The sequence below is a fragment of the Gymnogyps californianus genome, chromosome 1 (genome assembly GCF_018139145.2).
Source record: "Gymnogyps californianus isolate 813 chromosome 1, ASM1813914v2, whole genome shotgun sequence".
In the NCBI taxonomy this organism is placed as follows: domain Eukaryota; kingdom Metazoa; phylum Chordata; class Aves; order Accipitriformes; family Cathartidae; genus Gymnogyps; species Gymnogyps californianus.
In genome coordinates, this window is record NC_059471.1 from 182238622 (window position 1) to 182262448 (window position 23827).

Consider the following 23827-nt stretch of genomic DNA (forward strand, 5'->3'; position numbering starts at 1 on the left):
TCTGTGAAAAGCTTAGCTGATGTTGTGAAATGATCCTGCCCTTTTCAAGCATTATAAACCTTTCATACTTTCCAATATTCTATATTTTGACCTTTCTAAATATGGCATTTTATTCCCTGGCCTCAGAATTTACGTTTACAATTTGTACTCTTCTAAAACAAGCACTACAAAGAGGTAGTCTCAGCAGGAAGCGGTGTGAGACCAGTGTGTGACCAATGACAGGACTGGATGTATACTATTTGTGATGATAAACCAATACTTGTAATGCATCTCACACAGAAGACTCAAAAGCAAGTGTTTAATATTTCTACCCCTTTAAACATTTATTAGATTTTTGATAAAGTTTTAAACAGACGTAAAAACCCGTCCCCATTACTGCTTGTTGATAGTTTCTATTTGAATCCACTAAATTTTGCAAACCTTCCACTATTACAATGCATTTGAATACCAAATTTCAATCAATCTTTCTGATAGCTGCCAAACCTCAAAGACACGCCCCAGCTTCACAGTAAAACTATTCATCCTCATTTGTTGGTTTACTTATAGCCTCCACTGACACCAGTATTCTCAATTATCATTTTACTTGTCCCCAGATCAAACATTTTCCAGGAGATATTCTTTAATTTATATACTGCTCCTGAATGCCTTCCATAAAGTGGAATGGAAATCTGGCAGAATAAAAGCAGGTACCATCACCAAGAATATCTTCCTACCAAAATTTTCAAAAGAATCTGTGACATCGAGTTGTCTAAATTCTTTCAACCTTCAAAATCTACATTTGAAATTTGACTTGGAATTTACATTTCTACTAGATGCTTTTTGAGGTCAGAGATTAAACTTCAAGTATTTTGCATCCCATTCTTTCTGCTGCTCTACATTCTCAATTCTTTGTGTCATAACATCTTGCTAAACAAGATTATACTGTTCATACTAAGCTTAAATTGAACTCAGACTTCATTATGCAACGTAATAGAAGCTAGTGCTCCTAATAAAAGTGCTTGAGATAAAACACCAAAGATAAATAATCTCCGTCCTTCAAACGATAAGCAATGATACTATAAAAATGTTTTAAAACAACAGTGAACCTCAATTACATGAATGTAGAATATCAAAAGGAATAAAAGGAACTTAAAAGAACTTTTTATGAAAGATATGTTCAAGAACCTGTCAACAAAAGCAGAAAACACAGTTAACTGCAAGGCTGAGATCGTGTTAGTTTACTAGTAACTAGTTCCAACTGTTCTTCAAAACCAACAGAATATGATTTAGATTCTGGAAACAATATTAAAAAAAGTTTGTCCATTAAATGAGAAAAACCACACTCAAGTCTTTCCACTCACTTGCCATTATCAAGGTGCTGTTGACAATGGCAGCAGGAAGAACAGAAAAGAAAGAGGACATCGTGCTCTGTTAATTGATGACAGCCTAACAAAGAACAAAAGCAACATGCAATTTAAATAATGTTTATGTGTAAATATTGTGCTCTGGAGATAAAAGGACAAGCTATCCATGAAAACATTTACATATAAGAAAAATACTGATAAAATACCTGTATCTACGTTCACCTAACAGATACACTATGCTTTGAAACCAAAATCTAAAAATAAGCTAAGTTTTACAGTTTTCTACTATGGATTTTTTTTCTATTTTTAAGCAGGATAACATATATCACTGGCTGAAATGAACAAAATTAAGCAACGTATATGCAGGAATTCACCATATTATGTCATGTTATACAATGTGCAGCACTTATAACAAATACACTATTCAGCATATTTTCAGCTAACACATCTGATGGATGATTTTCAAAATAAAATGCCACTTTTAGAAACAGGGTTTTTTAAAAGCAAAATAACATGTGAAAATAGTTAAGCTATAGTAAATAACATGACTGAAATTCACAACTTACTTAGGAGTTGAAGGACCTCTTGGCCATGTTCCATCCTCATTCTTCTGTTCTATCACCAGTACCTACCACAGAAAGTGTAATAAGAAAACTGAAATAAAAATATCAGTAGATTGCTTTCTGTTCCAATCTTTTTAATGGATTTGCTGACATGCGATTAAGTCAGAAAAGGCTGATGTTTAAGTTACTGTTCTCTGAGGTTCAAGAATATTCCATTCAATTACACAGCATCTTCCTCTTGCTCTATTCACTTTTTTCTCCCCACATCTTAATTTGTGCAACTTTGGTGAAGCCACTTAATATTTCTATGCCTCAACAATCCATGGATAAAATGGCAAGACCTTACCTCTCAAAGAGGTCAGAAGACAACCTGCAATGTCTAAACAGCATCTATGAATCTATAGAAATCACATGTCTACACAACAGCCCTGTTAAGGAAGGGATATTCCTTCGGAATTTTGCCTCTCACACAACACAGATCGGTAGAGAAAAAACCCCTCAAACCAAACCATTTTCTGCCTTGATATCCTTAAAATCATACTTGTCTGGTTACTCCTGTATTTTTTGCAAAAGCATTCATCTAATATTAATTTTCCAATGGGACAATTGGCTAATGAAATTAATTTCATTCAAGTTGTTATTGGTACAAAAGAGAGTACAGAACACTCAGTCCTAAACACAGGCATCAAGTGCCATCTGAAATGCATTTGGGTATTTGAGATATCTGCCCTACGCTGGCAGATATGACACAGGACCTACAAAAAGCTCATGCCTTTCTGGATTGACAGCTGGGATAGCCTAGATTATCTGAAACGGCAACTAGACTCCAATATTTAAACTGCATCTAACTCTTAATTTCCAATGCAACCAATTCTGCATAATTGTACACTGATGTTTCAGGATGCTAATTAACTGCCATGCTATGGCTGTACATGTCTACACAGTGACATACATTCACATATATAGTTATGCTCAAAATCTTATACATAAGTCATGCTGCCACTTGAAGATGTAACCACGGTTTCAGTCTGAATACACTAAGATATGACATTGAAAACCAGCTTTCTATCATGACCTGCTTTCCATCTGGAAAAGAGTAGTCTGCTATCTTTGGTCATGAATGCTGTAAGACAGATTCTGCCATATTTCCTTCCATTTGCTTTAAGAGACTACTAAATAAAAGGAAGACTTAGACTTAAAAGTTCAATGGAACCCCTAAAGGCTCACTTCAGAAACCAACTGATAAATTCAAAACATTAATTTACTCAATCACATACATAGTTTAGAATTACACAGTAAAAAATTACTATTAGGTTAGATAGACTGTAATAGTCAGAATAACTATTATTAAGATTAGGAGGCTCAGCAAGAAAAATAACAACCATGTGTGTCAGTAAGTGCAACTGACCAAACACACATGGTCTATCACGACATTTAGCATTTTCAGAAACCATGGTTAAACCTGGTTTTGAACAATATTTATTTTGTTGAAAGTACAGATGTCACCCAGATATCTTTTTATGGCTATATTAGACCATGCTTGCTTCATAGTTAATGTTTCACTGGGATAGAGGCAATTTGCAAGTTGCATCTTTGACGTAAATCTTTTATGGGAGATGTGGGCTCTTCTAGCGGGACCTCTGCATTGTTAAAATTACCTGTGTGACGGTTTAAGTGCATGCAGCATGAAACTAAAGGGCACAATAGTTCAAGCTGTTATTTTGGTGCACTGATTACTTACCTTCCATGCCATAAAAGAAAACTGAAGCACAGCATAAATACTGCTGGTAAGCAGGTTAGAGTCAAGTATTTCAAGGCAAAAGGAAATACTTTAATATAATCTCGCCTACAATTACTGAATCAAATTTCATCCATTCGTATTTGTAGCAGGGCAGTATGAACTACAGCTGTTGAAAAAACATCCAACTATTTGAAGACTAAAGAATCAATGTAATAACCTGAAAAGTTATTCTAATGAAATTGTTCAATCAGTTCACATTTGTATTTGTGTAGCTTTAAAATTCAATATTTGTTCTTTATATTCATCTGGAAAGGTAAAAAAATTATCTTGTAAGAAATCCTCCCATAAAGGGATTTTAAAGTGATGATATAGTCTCATGCTAAAGCAGGTTTTCAAGCTGTTTGGTCTCTATAGTTCTTATCTGAAGTCTTTTCATTTTTTCTTAATTTCTTTCTGAAATCTGGACAGTAGAATTTGAGTAGAAGACATTATTCTTTAGAGTACCTAAAAAGTTCTTCAAATTTTGGGTTTCATTATGGGAACATATTCCAGATCCTAGGAATATTTTTTTATTTCAGGTTTTACCAAATTCAAGTCAGCGATGTTACGTTCATTTACTTTGAATTCACCAGGAGAGAAACTCATCTTTAATCCTGAAAATACACTCAAAGTATACACTCAAAAGTATACACTCAAAATACTACTTTTATTTTGATGAATTTGTTTATAAAATCCTCTATCCTAACACAATCTATTAGGAGACAATTTTCATTTAAAAAGAAGGAAAATTCACTGGGTACTGCTACATTTTCATGAGCAAAAAAAAAAAACCATATAAAAAAAGAAATAATATTACTCTGTACCTGTCCCTGGTATAAACCAGCATCCTGTATGGTACTGTCTGGTTTATTCAAAGGTTCAAAAGTATTACTCATGTATTTGTTCCACAATCTGGTCTCTTTTTCACCTGGAATATTGAAGATTTTTCTTATCTCTTTTTCAATTGTATCTGTTTTGAAAGGGAGAGAACACAAGTTTAGCATTTCACTACACAAACAGTATAGAGCCGAATAAAGCATCAGAATCACCTCCTCTTTTCTTATATTCAAAATATGAATGAAACTGTAGAAATAGTATGCAACTACATCACGTTGTAGGACAAGCAGGAAGTTGCTAGTTCGCCTGCCTTTAAAATGGAAACAGTCAGAGGACTATTTTATTCCTTCCTGAATCTCTTAGCAAAGCAGAACAAATAGACAAGTTGATAAATAACAGATGACAGGAGGTACCCAGGTACCCATCTACTAATTTCTCAGAGTATGATAACACAGGAGTGTGTATGGGTAGGGAATGATTAGAAGCAAGACTGGCAGCAAAACCAGGTGCAGGAAGGACAAGTCATTCTGTTCCTCTCCCTAAACTGAACCTTTGTTGGTTTTCACTCTTCCACTAACCATATCCCAGTATAATTAGCACTAACCACAATATACATGCATAAAGTTTAATTTATGTGCTCACAGAAATTAAAGACTACTCTGTAAAACTGAAGTGCATAAATTTCTTTTAAAAGGACAATGAAAGATTTTATGTCCCTGAAAGATTTAACATAAAAAGGTCTACCAGCTCCTACTCTACCTGAGAGAAATATAATCAGTGTTACATAATTTTAAGGTAGTAGAACTATTGTCTACAACTGGAATTTAAGAAGTTCAGAATTACTCCATTCTCCTTATGCAAAAGTAGAGTTTATTAAAGAGTTATTTAATTTGAACTAATATGTGCCGTGCTATACCATAGCAACCTCACTCTTTTTTTTTTTTTTTTAATTGGTACACTCATAAAGCCCCATGGCAGCCAAGTCTCGTAACAGCTAACACAGAAAACAAAATAGGAGTCAAGAAATGTACAGTTTATTCCTGATGATCACTGGAAACACAATCATAAAAATGGACACTGTAAGCTCTTTGAGAGACATTCCCCTGAAGTCTCAGGACAAAATACCAGTGTTTCAGCTCCTCTAGAACTCCCCTTGCCTCCTTTTACTTAAGATTATTATTTTCTCTTCTAATACCAACCACTATGTTGCATACGAAAAGTCAAAATGAGACCTGAAGCTTAAAAGTACCTTGTAAAAATCCAGCCATTGGCTTGTGAAACGCATGACAACTGGCTAATATAATATTTGTAGATATTGTAGGCAACTGAATACAATTTCCTTCTATACTAGTTAACACACATTTTAGTATGAAAGCAAGTGTTAGACTGGATCATCTGTTTCTGTAATAGAGATAATGTGTAGGCAAGGTAGGTGCTATAAACAAGGCAACAGGCTGTTACTTCACTTGCTGACTTTTTAAAAAAAAATCATGTACTGTCTGAATCAATTCTCAATCAATTATTTCAAATAACCACATTTGAATGTAAGAATGAATCTAGTCAGCAACAATCTTAAGAATAAATCCAGACTTATCAATGACTTTCATTAAAAGAAGAATTTACAAAAGATAATTTTTCATTATCTTATTAATACCATGAGAATTAATTATTTGAGCATTGCAGCTTGTATTCTTCGCAAGTAATAAGTTAACATTTATTATGTTAATTTTTAACATATTCCAGCTTCACTAACAGAACTGTTAAGAGACAGAAAGCATCAATCCTATCAGATGACTACACATTATGTCCAAGACTCTGGGAAGAGCATGTTCCACTTGATTATTATGCTGATTTTGAGACTGTGAAACTAAGGTTCGTCTACATACTTCCATGAACGTAACCAATGCACACTTTAAAATTCTTCCCCCCGCCCCTCAGCAAGTATCACTGAAGTGCTGGCTTATGATCTAAAGTGAAAGTGCCTGTTCCAGTATAAATGAAAACATTACATTCAAGTATGTATGGTCTGAGGCATATAGTGTATGGTGTTCTCCTCTAGTAGTATTATGCACATCCTACGTATGAGATGATTAGTACTAGGATGATGTCTAAGAGAGACGGGAAGAACTGCCCTTTAAAGATGCCTCTCACTCCATCAGCTATATAGCCACACTTTGAGATAGTTCAATTCGAGAGTTAAAGGTTATGGATCCCATATAGGATATATCCTATATTGTTAGATAGCTCCTCCAAAAAAACAGCTGCATGATTTAAGTACTATTTTGCAAGACTCTGTGGAAGAGTCTTGATGAGATGCTGGAGAAGTTCAGTGGATCCTAATACAAGTACGCCCTAACTCCTAAAGGCTAGTGCTATCACAAATACTGGCTAAATGAAACTGTAGTAAAATGTTAATCTGTACTATGAAACAGTAATCCCAGCTTCCTAAAGAAGGGAAAGGATAGTCACAGATCCCAGAATAAATTGTCCTCAAGGGTGGCAAGTTTTACATTCATGTATTCTGCAGCAAATTAAAGGGAAAGATGAATCAAAGCCATTTGCCAAGATAATTTACTAGCAAAAGTCCAAAAGTCCATTAGATGCAGAGCCATTGGTGTAATCTACAAAGTTTATCAGCTCAGTTCTGGAATTGTTTTTGGCATTGCTGACACAACCTGACTCCTATTCGTCCATAACAGAGGCTATAGACAGTCTTTCTGTCATTTTGTGGTTTGTAAAACTCGTGAATAAAGGTAGAAAAAGCCTACATATTAGCTGATGACTTAGTTTTATCATACTTTCATATGATTAAGACTCCTGAATGGATCATTAACTCATTCTCACTCAGAAGCCCTGATGTTCCCTAGGACAAGCAACAATAACTAGACTGAAATGCTGCCTGAACTACATCTATTGTCTAGCTCATTTTCTTTTTAGAATTACACGCCCCCCCCTCCCCCCCAAGAATTAGTCATCAATCAGTCACAAAGTTAATATGCACTGCCTCCAAGGCAAGAGTCCTCAATTGTAGGAGATTCCCAAGAAGGTCCAAAGAACACATTAGATGTTTCCACTACCACCCCAAGAAAATGACTGTCATTATTAGGTCTGCCCTTTATAATTATTTTTTCCTACCTTGTACTAACTTATTGACATACAGCTTAGCTTACTTTCTATTTGAATGGAAAAGCAAAGGTATTCCAGGAATAACACACATTTGAAGATTGGTAGGTGAATATTATATTGTGCTCAGAGCATTTAAGGTGCTCCAAAACTTTCTCTGTTTATGTGAATTAAGGAAGGTCTTGTCTTGATCTTTTGAGGGCAGTAAATAATATAATCCATGATGGTAGGTAGAAAAATTAAAACTTATTGAAAAGACCACAGTATCTTATGCTCACTCACTTCAGTGGGGCTGATACTGACTCTTTTGTACTACAAGTCATCTGCAACCATAATGAAAATGCATCCCTTACTGGCATATGCAAGGAAGGGTGAAGAATAATCAAGATTCTGTAAGATTCTTCTTGCATATTATTTATTGATATAATGAGTATCTCAGCTATATATTTGATGAATTCCAGAACTACCTTAAATATACTTAAGGTAAGGACAGGAGAGAAAAAAAAAAAAATCACCATCTTACTAATGGATAATAAGAGAAAAACCTCAGGGATCAGTTATTCTTTCACTCTTAAAAGTGGTTTTAATTTTTCTAGCTCTTCTTCTAAGATACAAACTCTTTTGGATGTGCTGGCTAGGATGGCCCTGTTTGGTGCTCTGCATAAGACGATTCAGCTTCAGAAAGGGCATGTTTTTAAGGCTTCCAAGAGCATGTCATCCACATCTCAGGAAAGCAAGTAAGGCCAGTATCTGGAAAGGAGCTGCCAGTGAGCCTGACTGTTTCTCATTACCCTTTATGACAATCTTCTTGTAATTGTAATTCTCTCTCTGCTAAGAAAAAATGAATACACCTCCAAGTAACAGTCATTCCAAAATGCCCTGCTTCTGATTAGAGAAAGAAAATATCAGAAATTCATCCATTACCTATAATTCTAATGATACAATTAAATTCAGTATAGCTGCAAAATAGCTTGTATTTGGTCCTCAGGGAAGGATAATGTTAAATTGGTTTTTCTAAGTTTCTGGGTTTGCTTAGAGAATAATGAAGTACATCTTCCCAAGTCAAACTAGATCTCAAAAAGGCCAATTAACATACAACACTGAAGCCTTGTTTCAAGGACAAATTTCATAATTTTTAAGTTTTTATTCTAATACAAGCAGATGATTACTTCTTTAACTTAAAGATTAAAATTTAACAAAGTAAAATGATTCTGTTTTTACAGCAAGGATTCTGCAAAGAATTAAAGTGTAGCAAGTCACTACCCATAATGTAGAGAGAAACAAAATCTGAAAAAACTACACTGTTGTCAAAGAATGTAAACGAAGAGTAATGGCTGGGCATAAAGTGCCAAGGGCATCAAGTACAATTCTAACTGCACAAATACAGCTGATCGAAAGACTCTCATCTCAGATACACATGCACAAATACACCAAAAATTGAGTTTGTATGATCAGCAATATCTTTGCATATGTTCTGATTTTTATTTTCAGAGACAAATACATTATCAAAATATGGTTTCAAACAATGACACAATGCTCAAAGAGCAGGCAAAATAACTACAAATAAAGGTAAGTTAAAGGTTTAATACAGGACTCAGTTACTGTAAAACATTGTGCCTGGCCTGCCACTTCACAAGTCAAAGAATACTGCCTTTGTAGGTCACCTTTAGCCATTAATTTATAAATTCAATTCATTCTTGTGTTTTGTAATATACCCTTCTCTTATATATGTATGACTAAAAAGTGTTGGCTAATGAAAGACATGAATGGAAACACATGAAACAATATATTTCTTACACACCAAAAGCCAAGAAAAAGTACTACGGAATCCAGTAAAGATAATGCAAAACACCACACTGTTCACTTCCTGAAAAGCACAAACCACTAGAGTTAACACAGATGCCTAGATAATAAAGTGCACAATTTTTTAAAAAATTGTATTAAAAATCCTACATATTCCAAATTGTTTAACTTTTAATTTTGACCCAAACAAGACTAGTCCCATCCTTTTTAATGCTTGCAATACCCATCTATCATTTTACCTAGAGACTTATTTATTCAGAACTTGCTACCAAGTACTATTTAAACAAGTAACAATCACGTATTTTTAAAAATAGTTGTGCATACCTATTGTATCAGCTTTACTAAATCTTCGTGTGACAACATTGTTCATATTTCCATTTTCACAAAGCTTTAATTCTGTTAGATATACTTCTACTTTGCAGTGCTTTACAAACATACCCTGTTCAACGACCTGAAAAACAGATTGAGATCAGGTATCAGTCCAAATACGTTTTCATATACACACTTCAAAATATTTTTGAGAACTCTTCATGCAACTGAAGTTCAGGGAATGTAAGACACTTAATAAATGCCAAAAATTAGAACTAAAATTTTCCTGTAACTTTTTTAGAAATTCAGTAAACTAAAAAGTAATTTTTTTTCCATGATGATGATGTCTTACCTGTGTATAACACCATCACCATGACTTTCAAAGTGTTAAGTACAGTGGAAATCACAAATATGCATACTTAACCAAAAGATAAGATACTTGATCAAAAGATAAAAACCACCAAAAGTTATTTTTATTTCAAAACACATTCGTTGTATGCTACTTCCTCAAAACAGGAAGAACTAGTTTTCACAGTTAAAGAATACTTATCAAAACCAGAATACACACTACTAAAATCTGGATATCACATTTTTAAACAAATCCTGTATTTAAACAAGACCTACAGATCTTCCACTTATATTCTGATAATGAATACATTCATTTGAAATTTCACCTATTCATTACAGTTGCTTATTATATGTTCATTTTTGTAACACCTATTACAAAATAGTTAAGTATATAGGAATTTTTTTTTATAAAAGTAAAACGTAGAAAAAAATATTCAGGGTCACCTCTTAAATGTTTTTCCCTTTGATCTCCCAAAGTGTAACTGCAGTACTTAGTCATGTAGACTGTTCCAAAAATAACCATTGGCCTGATATGTGATACATCTGACAAATACGGGGGGCGGGGGGGGGAAGCCACCAGCTAATTGCTAGGAGAGATCTGCTATCTGCTGTACAAATATAACTTGTATGCGTGTGCCATAGGAAAAAACCCATTAGTGAATGATTTCACTGCTGGTCAGTAGTTTGCCTTAGCTTTAATGACTGTGAACCATGACATTTAAATAAAAACGTATCTTAATTTGAGTAGCTTAGTAGGGTTTTCAGCTACTACAGTAACAACAAAACAGTTGCAGTAAACAAAAATGTGCAGTATGGCTGAGACATTTCTGAGAATAAAACTGACACTGTAGTGGTAGTATTACCACATGATATTACATAAAGTCACAACGTTATTTGACATGGATCAAGTACATTGTATCAATTTAAAATTTGGATCCACATTTCAAAAAAAGTTGATGCAACAAAGGGGATGAAAGTATCATCCCACCTCTATGAAAAAACATTAAGGCAGACAGGACAAAGAATCATGAACAAATGACAAAAGCATCAGAAAGAAAAATTCTGAACCGGAATACGCATCTCAGAGGATAACTACTGTTCATATTGGCAGAAAATAATGAAGCTATGCCAGTTTACCCGGCCACTCATCACACTCCATGTATTTTTCCAGTTAGTTCCTTCCAAGTAGAAGGCAAGTTACTCTAATTTCCCTTCTCTCTCCTTCCACTTTCCCCCCAAAAGTGAAAAAATTACAGAACTTTTACTTTACCATGATGATGGAAGAGCATTCAGTTTGCTGAAATCCATCTTCAGGAAAAACAGTAACAAGTTGATAACAGATATATCTTTAAAGAAGGAGAGCCATTTTAATGGATTTCAGTTCTTACAGAACTAGAGAAAAAGAAAGAGACATTCCAGGGATGTCTCTCTAAAAGAAGATCTCTTTTATTGTATTAAAGAGAATGTTAAAAAAACCCCAACTACTTCTATTGCTGACCAAATGAATCTTGAAGACACAAAATTTCTTCTATAGCTAAATCTGGCATTTGTTTGAAAGGAATGCACTTCAAGTAAGTGGCCAGCATGCACGTAGTTAGACCATACTCATGTAATAGCAGGAAAAAAAAAGATATTACACCAGAAGTCATATCAAACTAAATTGTAATCATAATATTCTTTCAGCAGTTTTTCAGGAATTAAAGAACCCCGTAACTGAAAGAATACACCCTAATGGTCAATTTAGAAATGGCAAGCATACAAAAATGTATTTTAAAACTTAAGTAATTCAGTCCAGTGAGGACGCAACTACTGGATGCTAACCTGAAAATCTTAAGAAATAATACAAACAAAAAAGATTGCCTGATCAATAAACTGGTAAAATGTCCTATGACCTTAATACTAAGGATGGTATGTGCTGGAGCAAACAAAAATTAACATCAAAGATGTTAATTTTTAAGTATCTCACACTGACAGAGGGCCACAGTATCCACCATACCATGGACTACTACCTGTGTTGAGGTAAGCTTTTGGCTTAAAGAAAAAACTCCCTTAGCAAGCTGCTGAACACAGAACACTGCTTATCAGAAAAGGAACTACCAATTACTCTGCCAGTGTTAACATTATTAGAGCTAGACTTTTCACTAATATCGTCAATACAGTTTTAGGGTTTTATACTTAATTACAAAATCATTTGCATTAATAGACTTACAAGCTTCTAAAGCAAGTTCTTCTTGAAATATTAGAGGGCTTACTTCCAGGAAAAAAAGTAGTATATCCTTTGCATCCTCATTTCTCAATATTAAAAACTTAAGCCTCTAAAATCTGAATAAAAATTAGGTATCTATAAGCAACTAAAGCAGGAGTTGTCTATATGATTATCATAGGCCAGGACTTACAATCTTCTAATAAATTCCTGTGCAACTCCTGCATATTTGCAGGACTATCTCTGAATCATATTCATCCCAGTGGGTAATTTAAGAGTACCTTGCGTGCTATTGGCTCTTGACCGTCCATCAGTGTGTACCAGCTAACTAGCCTATTCCAGCCTTCAGTTGGCAAAAGGATGTAGTCCAGCTCATCAATGAGATGTTCCTTGAGAGACTGAGAATCACCATCTATAAGAGAAAGATATTTTTACTTGAATACCGTAATTCTGTTACTTTTTAACGTAACATTTTTCATACAAAGAGCAAAAAAAATATTTTCTGAGTCACAGTTATGTTATCAGTATTATGGTGTTCATAGCAAAACTCTTCTGAAACTATTTAGGCAAGCTATCCAGTTCATGCATAGCACATCTATTACAGGTAGTATTCCTACACTCAGGAACCCAGGTGACAACTCCATATCCTCATGCAATCATAAGTGCCTAACTTGTTACCATACACCATCATAGCCTTCAGAGAAACCAATCCATTTCCTACCCACTTCGCACATATTCCCGCATCACCATGGATACTTATATTTCATGCTACAGTTGCATCCTTCACTGAAAATGCAGGAATGGGTAGTTACAGTAGATCCAAGACAAAGTTCGAAGTTATTCACTCCATGTCAGACTGGGAAAATAACATGGTACAACCGTCCTACTTAAAGGATCCTACATGCTCTGGAAGCATAGTCCCTACAAAATTCTTCACAGGGACAGAGAGATGCAACACTTGAAAGAAGTACAACTTGGCAACCTCTTTACATAAATAGCATGCTTTTAGCTTTGGTTCAACCCTTATTACAGGAGTAAGATAGCAGCTATCCTATATGTGTATGAGGTGATTCCAGATCTGAGCCACTGTGAGCCTCAGACAATTAGGGCAGCTGTCTTTTCATCCGGAAGTACCCAACTACAGGCCAGCAAACATCCCTCTGTACAGAGGGAGATCAAACAGGGAGACCCACACATTCAGCTCCAAATAATGAATCAGGATGACAAACTTAATGAAGTATGAAAATAAATAGACTGTGTATAAAGAATAAATAGAGTGCAATAAATATACAGTCTATTTATTTTCATTGTCCTATGTGAATGAACTGCAGAATTACACACTGCACAATTAAAACTGAGCATAAAAGTAACTTAAAAAAAAATCTCAAATTGCTTCAAGTATTGGCCTTCCTCTCTGATTTTTTTTTTTTTTTTAAGTAATACTTCTAAGCAAAATGAATACTGCTACCTACATTTTTCTGTAAGGACAAAAGTAAGTGCACGCTACGTGCATATGAAAAGCACTAAGGTCCTCTCATTTGATCATATTTCTGTACTTCTCTTGTTTCTTCTTTGTACAGATTTAGCAAACACAGCATAATGTGACTTCAATTAAAAAAATTATCCTGAGCATTAAAAAAGGCACACTTAAAAATTAAAGGTTCTTTAATAATAACAACTATTCAATTTTATTTTTTAAAAATAAGTATTTAACAAAACATGTTTCAACATGACCTTTTCTGTAGGAGGGCAACACTACTGAGGACATTTAAGAGATGTTTATGAGATGTGTTCACTTCCTGATGGGAAGAGTAAACAAGATTCAGCTTACCAAGACTCTAGAAATCTCCCTACTCTACCTGCACATGCTACACCTTCAGTTGGTTTAAAGGGTTTGTGATTTTAAGGGAAAATATGGGAAAAAAAGCAATGCTTTTTGCTTTAATCGCCCCAATGGTGAAAATACAGGCAAGGAAGGATGCACAGCTTTCTTCTGCTCCTATTGCCTTATCACTGGTACCAACTCCCTCCTTCCTCCTCCAGCTAAGTACCTTGATGTGTGAGCAAAACATGGGAGATGCATATTGTTCTCAGTTCATGTATTTTAAGTGTGCGATACTTGTTACTACCATAGCTGCTCAGAGATAGCAAAAAGATACTGTTTCCATAATATGTAATCTGTGCAGTTTAGAGATGATTTCATGCAGTCAAGAAGGTACAATATGGTTTACACACATTTTCTCCAATAAAAATCGTAAATGTGGGAAGAGCTAAACAAAAACCCTAACAACAACAAAACCCCCAAGATACAGCCAGGTAAGTATTAGAATTAGGAAGTTATTTTAGAAGAGGGGATAATCAAGTTCAGAAATAGCCAAAGTATTTGTTTCAATTTTAGCAAGAAAAAACAAAAGGGCAATATGGAAGGCAGCAAAGGAAAGCGGAAAAAAACCTCAGACTTTGGATTCCACTTTGGGAGCCACAGTACATAAATTTCTCAAGCAAAAAGTAAAATGGAATTTCACATGAACATCTCAGTGAAAATACAGGTAAACAAAAATTCAGTTCTTCATGGAGATAAATATAATTAATGTGACCTATTAAATGAGACTTCAATCAATTCACCTGTTTAAAAGGTACTTTCCTTTTTTCCCCTCAGTTTGTTTCATCCTATCTGTAAAAGTAAAAATTTTCAAGACTCAATTTTTGGTTCAAAACTGTCTTGATTGACTAGGAAAAAAATCTACATGCAAGAACTATATCCAAGAAACATTTCCTGAAACAATTCACGACTTGCACTATCAATTCTTACTTGGCCCACTCAATACTATGCATATGGTGATTCCATTGTAACTGGGAGCAAGGTGTGGGGAGAAATCCACAAACACATCTTCAGGTCCACGTATCTCTCTAAAAAGTTCACACTGTTTCTGCACTGATCTGATATTGCTACAGGAGTTTATAGTGAGAAGATATAATTTGGATTCCATTCTGTCTTTCTAAAACCCCCAATATTTCTTCTAGTATAATTTTTTCAAAACATTATTCCAAAGAAGTCCCCCGACTTGACGACTCAGTCCCTCATATACAACACTGTTTTCTATGATGAATGATCAGCTAAATGACTACTTCCTTGTGCTTGCTTTGCTAATCTAAAGTTGACTATGTATCTCTTCTGAAGACAGCACATGCGCATTCCATTACATACAACAACATTTTTGCATACGTTGAGATTAACTGAAATCTCTGCCTGTTACTTTTCACTGCTCTCACTTCATCCAAATATTCTGGAAATAAGGGAACAACATTTAAGTAACATAAGCACAACATACTGTTTCAGTTTCCTGTAATCAGTCTTTCTTGAATTTAATAGCAGTTTTCCTTATCCCTGCATTACACTGCAGAATATCTGAGAAAGCATGCCCATTTTAGATTATTTTATATTCTTTAAATCAGATGCAAATTTTCAGACTTAACACTTAAGAAGAGCACTGAGAGCAACTAGTGCATACTATGTGCCAAAGACAGGATTAAAACCCAAGCATTTTCAGGTTCAATTTATGCTACATAGGAAACCTAGTACAGAGGGTTGCTGCTTTGCAGCAGATGAAGGAGAGACAGCTACTATTTGCTGAGCGCTAATGCCCTTTATTTTAAAACTGCCTTCACACAGCAACTTCAGACAGTAATTGGATGCATGGTATCACTGCCAACGCAGAGCCATAGTTTTAGAACTATGAATGAGCAAAAAGTGAAATTCATAAACCCCAATGCTGTGTTTATTTTGAAAGGGGTATGGGCAGTGTCAGAACGACGGTAAGAATACAGATTCTCAGGAGCTTTTAGCAAAATGGCTAACATGACTTTAGGTTTGGACCCCTAACCCTAATCCAGGCTTCATATCCACAGTAACTTTAAACATAATCTGAACATGTATGTAGGTTAAGTTATAAATAATACACATCAACTAACACAGTGCTTTGCACATCTAGAAATCACCTTTTTTAAAAGTGGGTAGACACAGAACAGAGAATAAGCTGATGCTGCCTCACTGAGGATAAAAAGATCTTGCTACATCTGATCTCAACTGAAAAGAAAAGTATCACCTGAACATGCCCACCTCACTGCAAGATTTACTACAAGAATGTACAAAAGATCTAGATCCTCACACTTCAGAAAACAAAACACGTCACTCACCTGGAGCAAAAAGACCTTTAAGTTTGTGGATGGAAGAGAACATATAGATGCATATGACAATATAGCACCTTCTTCAAAGGCACTGATACTAGTCACTGTATCATGCATACTCCCTCACACTGACAACTAGTGCAACATGGTATGACAAGTCCCATGAAAGAGGCAATCATCTTTAACATTTAACTTGTAAAATAATGAGATATTAATGCCAATTGAGAAGTTTTGAATGAAGAAAGTCAGAGTTCATCATAAATCCCATGAAGTCGTAAAAATCTTTATTACCATACGCAAACAAATTATGCAGTACTATTACATTACCTGTAACTGCAAAGAAGGAAACCAATTATCTGCTAGATTTTGTATCCACTAGATTTTGCAGATTAAATATTAATGGTTCTAATGGTATTTCAATACTGGACATTAAATATAGAATTTGACCTAAAGATTAAAATATCTGGGAAAGTATTCTGAGACCTGTGTCCACAAATCTGACTTCAGTTCAGCAGAAGTCAGTCAGACCTGAGTAACAATGACAGAGTTTAACCATACTTAGAAAACCATAAAAAATTCGGAAATTATCTTCTATCATTTCACACCACTTTATATTATCACTGAACTGCGTAATATCTCTTCTTCAATTGTTCCAGAATCAAAGTAAGGGCTTGGGGCTCATTTACAAAAAGAAATTTTAGAGTTCAAGTTTAAAATGTTATTTTAAATCAATCAATTTAGTTAAGCTAAAAAAAAAAAAAAAAATCTTAGTGAACTCAGGCTAGCTATTTGTCAACTTGACTAAATTTCAACTCCCAAGGTATCCCAAAATATCATTACAAACCAGTAATTTGTACATTATTAAATATTCTGTAACCCTTGCAAAGACATTCCACTAATTTTATTTATAAAACTGTAATTTGTTAGGGAAATCTATTCCAGTTCCCTTGTCACAGTGTGAAAATAAACAAACAAAAAGTTTCACCTTCATAAATGCAGAGATTCATTTACACTATCAACTACAAAAGGTGAACAATCTGTGACAAATTTGCACTAAATGTTAGTATTGGCTTATTATACAATCAGAAGCAGTTACCTTTGAGAAGTCCAGAATTATCAATAGGACCAGGGTACACATTCTGATCTCCCATCTGGTATTTGTCCCAGCTGTCAAAACCAACATATTTTTTCCACTGTTTGAACCAGCGACTATCCACTAGATACCTTAAATGGAAGAAGACATACAAGTTAATTATTGTCATGCTACTACTTCCTACAGTACCAATTAATTCACATTAACGCACTTGTATCCATTAGCCTTGCAAAATGGAGAATGTTTTTCTGTCTGGTCTGCTAACCATTATCAGCATCTCCTACCAACAAGGACTTTAATTGTGGGCAATTAAAGATCCCACTAACCACAGTGGGCAAGTACAGTTTTGCAAGACTGCCAATACAGCATATCAGTAGTTGAAGAATGGCAAGTTCAAAAAACTTTTCCCTTTTTAGCACAAAATATCATCAGCTTTAATTCCTGTTCTCAATTTGTGAATTCAGGAGATTGAAGTTAATCTTTATAGTTAGACAGCCCTTTAAAAAATGAGAGGTAACTTTAGTAAAATATTTTTTCCTGCTGGAGTTTTATTTATAACATTCTTATGCAAGTTGAAAAACTTTAGAACTCTGATGTCCTGTCAAGAACCAGAGTCTAAGTGTTTTCTTCCTTTGAGTCAGCATCAACACATACAGTAAATGTTCTGCTTTTGAGGCAGTACTAGATGTTCCTCCTACATATAATTATCAACTTCACACTTCCATATAAAGAGAGATCTCTAAACTCAGCTCCACAGTATTTCTACCCAGATTAAACTGTTGCCAGCCTGGCTTTTACCAAGTCCAGTGATGCCTACATTTTATATCTTTTGTCCAGAATTTCTTTGAGATTAAGATACCAAATTTGTTCAGTGATCCTCAGATTTTTTTTTTTTTTTTTTTTTTTTTTAAAAGACACCACCTTCATTATTTCTCTTTCCTGAAAGTATCCATCTCCTTCTGTCTGGACTGTACCAATCATTTTGCTACTACCCTAGTACATGTCAGAATATCACTATCAGTATATACAAGATAAAGTATCAGGATATATCAGGATGAAATAATTTCTCCAGTATTTGACTAGTGAGCTCTTATTTGCAGCATATCAATAATATGCTATTGAACCTTTCAGACATCTCAAAACTTCCTGGTGATTGAAATGCTATATGTATTAGCAGACTAGTTTTATTAGGCAACCAGTCTGAAGGAGTTACTCATGAACACCATGGAAAAACACACAACAAAAACGTTAACACCCACAATTCTTGTAACCAAAGTAGGACAAAAACATTGCTTGAGTATACATTTTACTGAATAGGTTTAAAAAAATACATTAGCAGGGCCTTAAATTTGTGCTTCTAAATGATGGAACTGCAATAAGAATTAACAAACCTAAGATACGCAACTTAATTATTTCTTCTTCTCAAGTCCAGTTTTTCTCTCTTACACACACAGATCAAGCCTGCAGTCAGCCTCCAGAAGTACTGCTAGCAAATCTCTAGTAAAGAAGGAACTACTACTGAGTAGTACTCAGTAAGTGGGATCCTTTGTAGTCAACTTACCAGATAAGCCCCAATTTTTCAGTTTCTATAGAACATACTCTTAAGCATGTGAATCTATAGGTAAAAATCCTTTGGAAAGTAAGAGGAAGAAGGCATTAGAAAGCTATATATAAAGATCACCACAGGCTTTTGGATGCTTACTTCCCCTACATTCCTTCGAAGACATCAAACGCTAAGGTCTCAAAGGCAACTTTACAACATCTATGACAACAGCATCCTAATTCACATGGTAAACAGTCTTGATTCAAAATATTATTACATCAACAGCAATAATGAGTCTGTGAACAAACTACTCCTAGCCTTAGCTTGTAACTACCCCAAGCAAACATAAATAGCAAAGGCAGAGTTGTGTCTCAACTGCTATAGACATAGTTCTTCTGCCAGTGTAAGAACTTTGGTTAAGGACCAAATTTCTCCCTTACTGCACCAATGCCAGCCGTGCTCTGGAGCATATACCTTTACCATCTCACAGTGTAATACTTGGTCTCGTATCTATTCTACTATCACAACCTGTTACTACTGCTCAAGAGTCATGAAGTAGTACGAGTTGCTCTCTCTTCTGAAATTGTTCTGTACGCAACTTTGTCCTTGAACTTGCAACACACAATTTCTTTCTGAAATTTTAAACATTTAATAAAGCAGTCAGAAAACAGCCTCAAACTGCTTTTTGAACCAAAACCACATAGAAAAAAGTTTAGTTTTAAACCCTATTAAGGAAATGTATATGAAAAGTATTTTGCTGCAAAAATGCCCTTTTCCACTCTTACCAAACTCAGAAACAGACAGTGACTTAACAGAGTGTTTTGGGTACAATGCATCCCACCAAATTGTTAAGGAAACAGCATGGTTGAAGTCCTGTTCCAGAAAGATGAGATACTTAACATCACTATGATTTTACAATATTGAATCATTCTAAAGTAGCCTGGCCCAGCCCTGATTATTTCAGTTTTGTGGCAGAATTCCCTTGACATGTTTTGTTTTGTTTAGAGCATGTTTAGAATGTAATAGGAAACCAGGACAAGGCTAAGCTGCGTTGAAGGTGGTAAAATTTGGGATAAAACACAGTAAAAAGATAAAAAATGCAGGCTATTACAAAAATAAACAGAATTAAACTTTATTAATGCTGAAAATAAGGTAAAACTTACCTAGTTCAAATCTGAGTAAGTTCCAGTCCCACACACATTTCACACTTCAAAAAATCAAACTCATTCAGTTGGAATACACTGATTTCTTGACCACTTTCAATTGTCTATAATGTTCAGCGAAGTTATAAGCACTACTTAACAAAGCAATGAGCTTCCCAAAAGAATTCAGATCTCTGTGTACAGAAAAACTAATTTTGCAACACAAAGAAAGTATCCAAGTAAAGCTTTACTGTCCTATGTAAAAGTCTTTTCTGAACTTAACTTTTCAAGTTCTCCTAACACAGCAGCAGATTTAATCATCACTGCAGCAAAACCTATGAAACCATAAATCTCAAACTGTTGTGAAATTAAATGAGAAACAACTTCAACTATCAAAAATGACCAGCTTGTGAAAACAGGTATACAATGTGACCACCCACATGTGATTTAAAATTTGGTATTATCATTGATTTAAAACAAGCATCTCATTTAAAAAAAAAAAAAAAAAGCATGACTATTCTTTTAAATATCAGATGAAAGCAAAGATATAAACTTTAAAACTTGAAAAGTCCCTTCAAAACACCATGTTTGCCATCATGCAACAGATAGAGGAAGTGAAGCAATATCATACCAGCTTCCCAGTATGCTTTAAAATATTTGGTATGTTTGTTACTAGAAGCTTTCAATTATATTTTTACTATCATAAAGTTCTCCTAAGCAATACTGCAATAGAAGAAGAGAAAAAACTTAAACAAATCAGGTTTAAATTTTACAGAGATGACATGTGCTTCCTTTTCTACAATCAATAGTCAGATGCAGATGTCTTCAGATATGATCTGGTTCAAGGAAAGCAAGAATGCTTTTGGAGGTACAGACTAAACAGTGGATGCAGGAAGGTCTTAAAGCGTTTTCTCTAACAGATTCTCTACCCAATTCATGCCCAAGGTATGCCACATTCATCTATTACCTAGAAATGGGAGGGGGGAAGAGAATATAGCAGACAGAAGCCTGCAATATGCAATTTAGCCTACTTAATTTAAAGATCACATGAGTAAGAATTTAAGAATTCAGTGAACAACACAAAGATAGTCCACTTGAAAACTAAGAAAGAAAAATCAGATCTCTACAAACAAATTTTCACCAAACAATAACTAATTGTTAAATGAGTGTTATCTTCCACTTCCTGGAAGAAAAAAAACCAACACTAGACTCTACCATGGAAGTTGAATTGGTATGACCATGGTAAGTGGAATGACTTTATTCTACACAGTGCATATATAATTGAATAGAGTCTGATATTAAAGAGAATTTTTCCTTTACCCTGAGTCTGCCAGAACAAGCCTGATGTTACCATAATTGAATCATTCGTATTTGTGTCTTTTTCTTTTTAACGTACAAGTAGCAGCAGTTCTTCCCACATTTGAAAAAATCCAGTTCTTTCACTCTGCCTGTACAAATCCCAATTCCTTTTACAACAGCCTCTTAATATTTGACTCATTTTTCTTTAATAAATGGAAAAAGGGATATTGAATTTGATTAATCTGACATGCCCTTGCCTTTTGCTTTATACACAAAGTTTTCAGTCTTATGAACATACTCAAGGCCAACAGCTTTCTCATCTTTCTCTTCTGCTGTGGCCATCCAGCACTATTCCATAACAGCCACAACTGTGTGTGGTTATGAATGCAGTCACCCCCAGGCATCCATTCACTCTACCACCAAACCTGCCAGCCTTGTCCCCTACTCCATCCCATGGCCTCTACTTTCTTGATCTAAATTTGAATGAACTATGAATCTTAAAGAAGGAAAGCTATAATTTTACACAGAAGGGAAATTATCACATAGGCAAACTGCCCATTATTTTAATTAATGCTTAACAAATTACTGCTCCTGTAGAACTATATTACTTTTCAAACGCTTTGTGTTAAATGTCTGATTGTACACCAGTGCCACAGTGATTAATAGAAAATTTTGATAATTGGACTTAACAGTGCAAGAAAGCTTGGGGTCCACTGTTCTAGATTTTAAATGTTCACCATTACCAATTCAACACTTATTCAACTTTATTCTTCCATATCCAATTAATTTTGCCACCAACCAAATTTTCCTCTGCAACGTTTCTCTACAGTTCTCCCTAACTGAAGGTTGTAATATTTCTGTTTCTTAACACAAAGTGCAAAAACTTAAATCACTTGCCTTCAAATTTAGGAATTTGCACTTACACGCTCAAATTAAGAGATTAATATTTCTAGCATAAGAAAGTTGAAAGGCCACCTATAAATCATGCAAGTATGTAAGTGCATATAAGAACTAAATAGCACAGTCAAGTTCCTTCCCTGGAAATAAAACGCTGAAGGACAACCAAATTGTAAAAGAATACACATGAAGTTTGAGACTCTCTGAACAAAGACTGTCCAGTAGTACAATGGAGAAAAGCAAAATGAAGAATGCATGAACACCAAAAATTTGAAAGCCACTCAAATTACTTTGTCTTTATATCTTCTCCTTTCCTGTTTTCTTACCTGAATTCACTGAGCAGTACTTTGTTAGACTGGTGTATTTTGGACATATGGACAAAGCTACGAGGAACAATTAAAAAAAGAAGCTAAATGGGTGCAAAACACTATTCTAAGATTTGCAACTGTAGAAAAATAAGTCAATATCTGTAAAGCATAATTAAAACTGATTACTTTCAGACAAATAAGAGTCTACATGCGTTTTCTGCAAGATGCATTCTACTGAAGATTAATGAAAAGACTGAAAAGGGAAGATCATGAAATCTCTGTGTACTCAAGGGCAAAACTTAATACTTTGGTTAATACTGCTTGTAATATGAACCAGTATATATCTATCTCTGTGTACTAATTTTTAAATAGAGTGAACCAGGAAGATCAATTTATTAGGATAAGGAGCAAATGGGCCACTGCCAGTTCTCAGGATTTCTTACAGACCACATCATACTCTAATAATCAAACCTGAAACAAAAATATAGATTTGATACAGCACTATACGTCTTACCAGAGCCTAGCGAACTACCTGCTGACCACAGATTACAGCCTAGAAAGTACTGCCATACTCACTATCCTAATATTCAGCTCTTAACAGCCTTTACAAAAAAAGTTAAGCAGGATACTTATGTAAGTCCGGTAATGAATTTATTTTCTATTTAGAGATAACTGCTTTTAATTGACTCAGGATCTACCAACATTGTTTAGACTTCTTAATTTAAAGAAGTATGAAAGTCTTTATTCTCAGACAGATGTTCTTAAGAGCAAACTCAGTAGACGAGTTTACCACAATGTTGAGGTAACATGCATTACATGCAAAAGAAGGCTTTATTGAATTTATATAGCCAAGAAAAAAAATTTACAGATACAGATTTTGAAAAATGCTAACAGACACTGTAGCTGTGAATTCTTACAGTGCATTACTGGTTATGTGTATGTATGTGCATACAGATGCACATGCATATATACATTTTATACATATTAGGCATTTTAATGAGCATTCTGCTACTTTTACTTCAATAGAAATCTGATACAGGTGAGAGAA

General features: G+C 34.7%; 1 protein-coding gene across 6 annotated transcripts in view; it reads right to left on the reverse strand.

The window, feature by feature from the left end:
- USP15 (ubiquitin specific peptidase 15) overlaps positions 1-23827 on the reverse strand; it is a 70701-nt gene that overhangs the window by 36728 nt on the left and 10146 nt on the right. For all 6 annotated transcript variants that reach the window (XM_050914512.1, XM_050914480.1, XM_050914566.1 and 3 more), the window contains exons 2-6: positions 17594-17721; positions 12591-12721; positions 9774-9900; positions 4511-4656; positions 1910-1971 (exon numbers count right to left, since the gene is read on the reverse strand). In XM_050914512.1, the coding sequence (XP_050770469.1) occupies positions 1910-1971; positions 4511-4656; positions 9774-9900; positions 12591-12721; positions 17594-17721 (594 nt within the window). The remainder of the gene's footprint in view (positions 1-1909; positions 1972-4510; positions 4657-9773; positions 9901-12590; positions 12722-17593; positions 17722-23827) is intronic.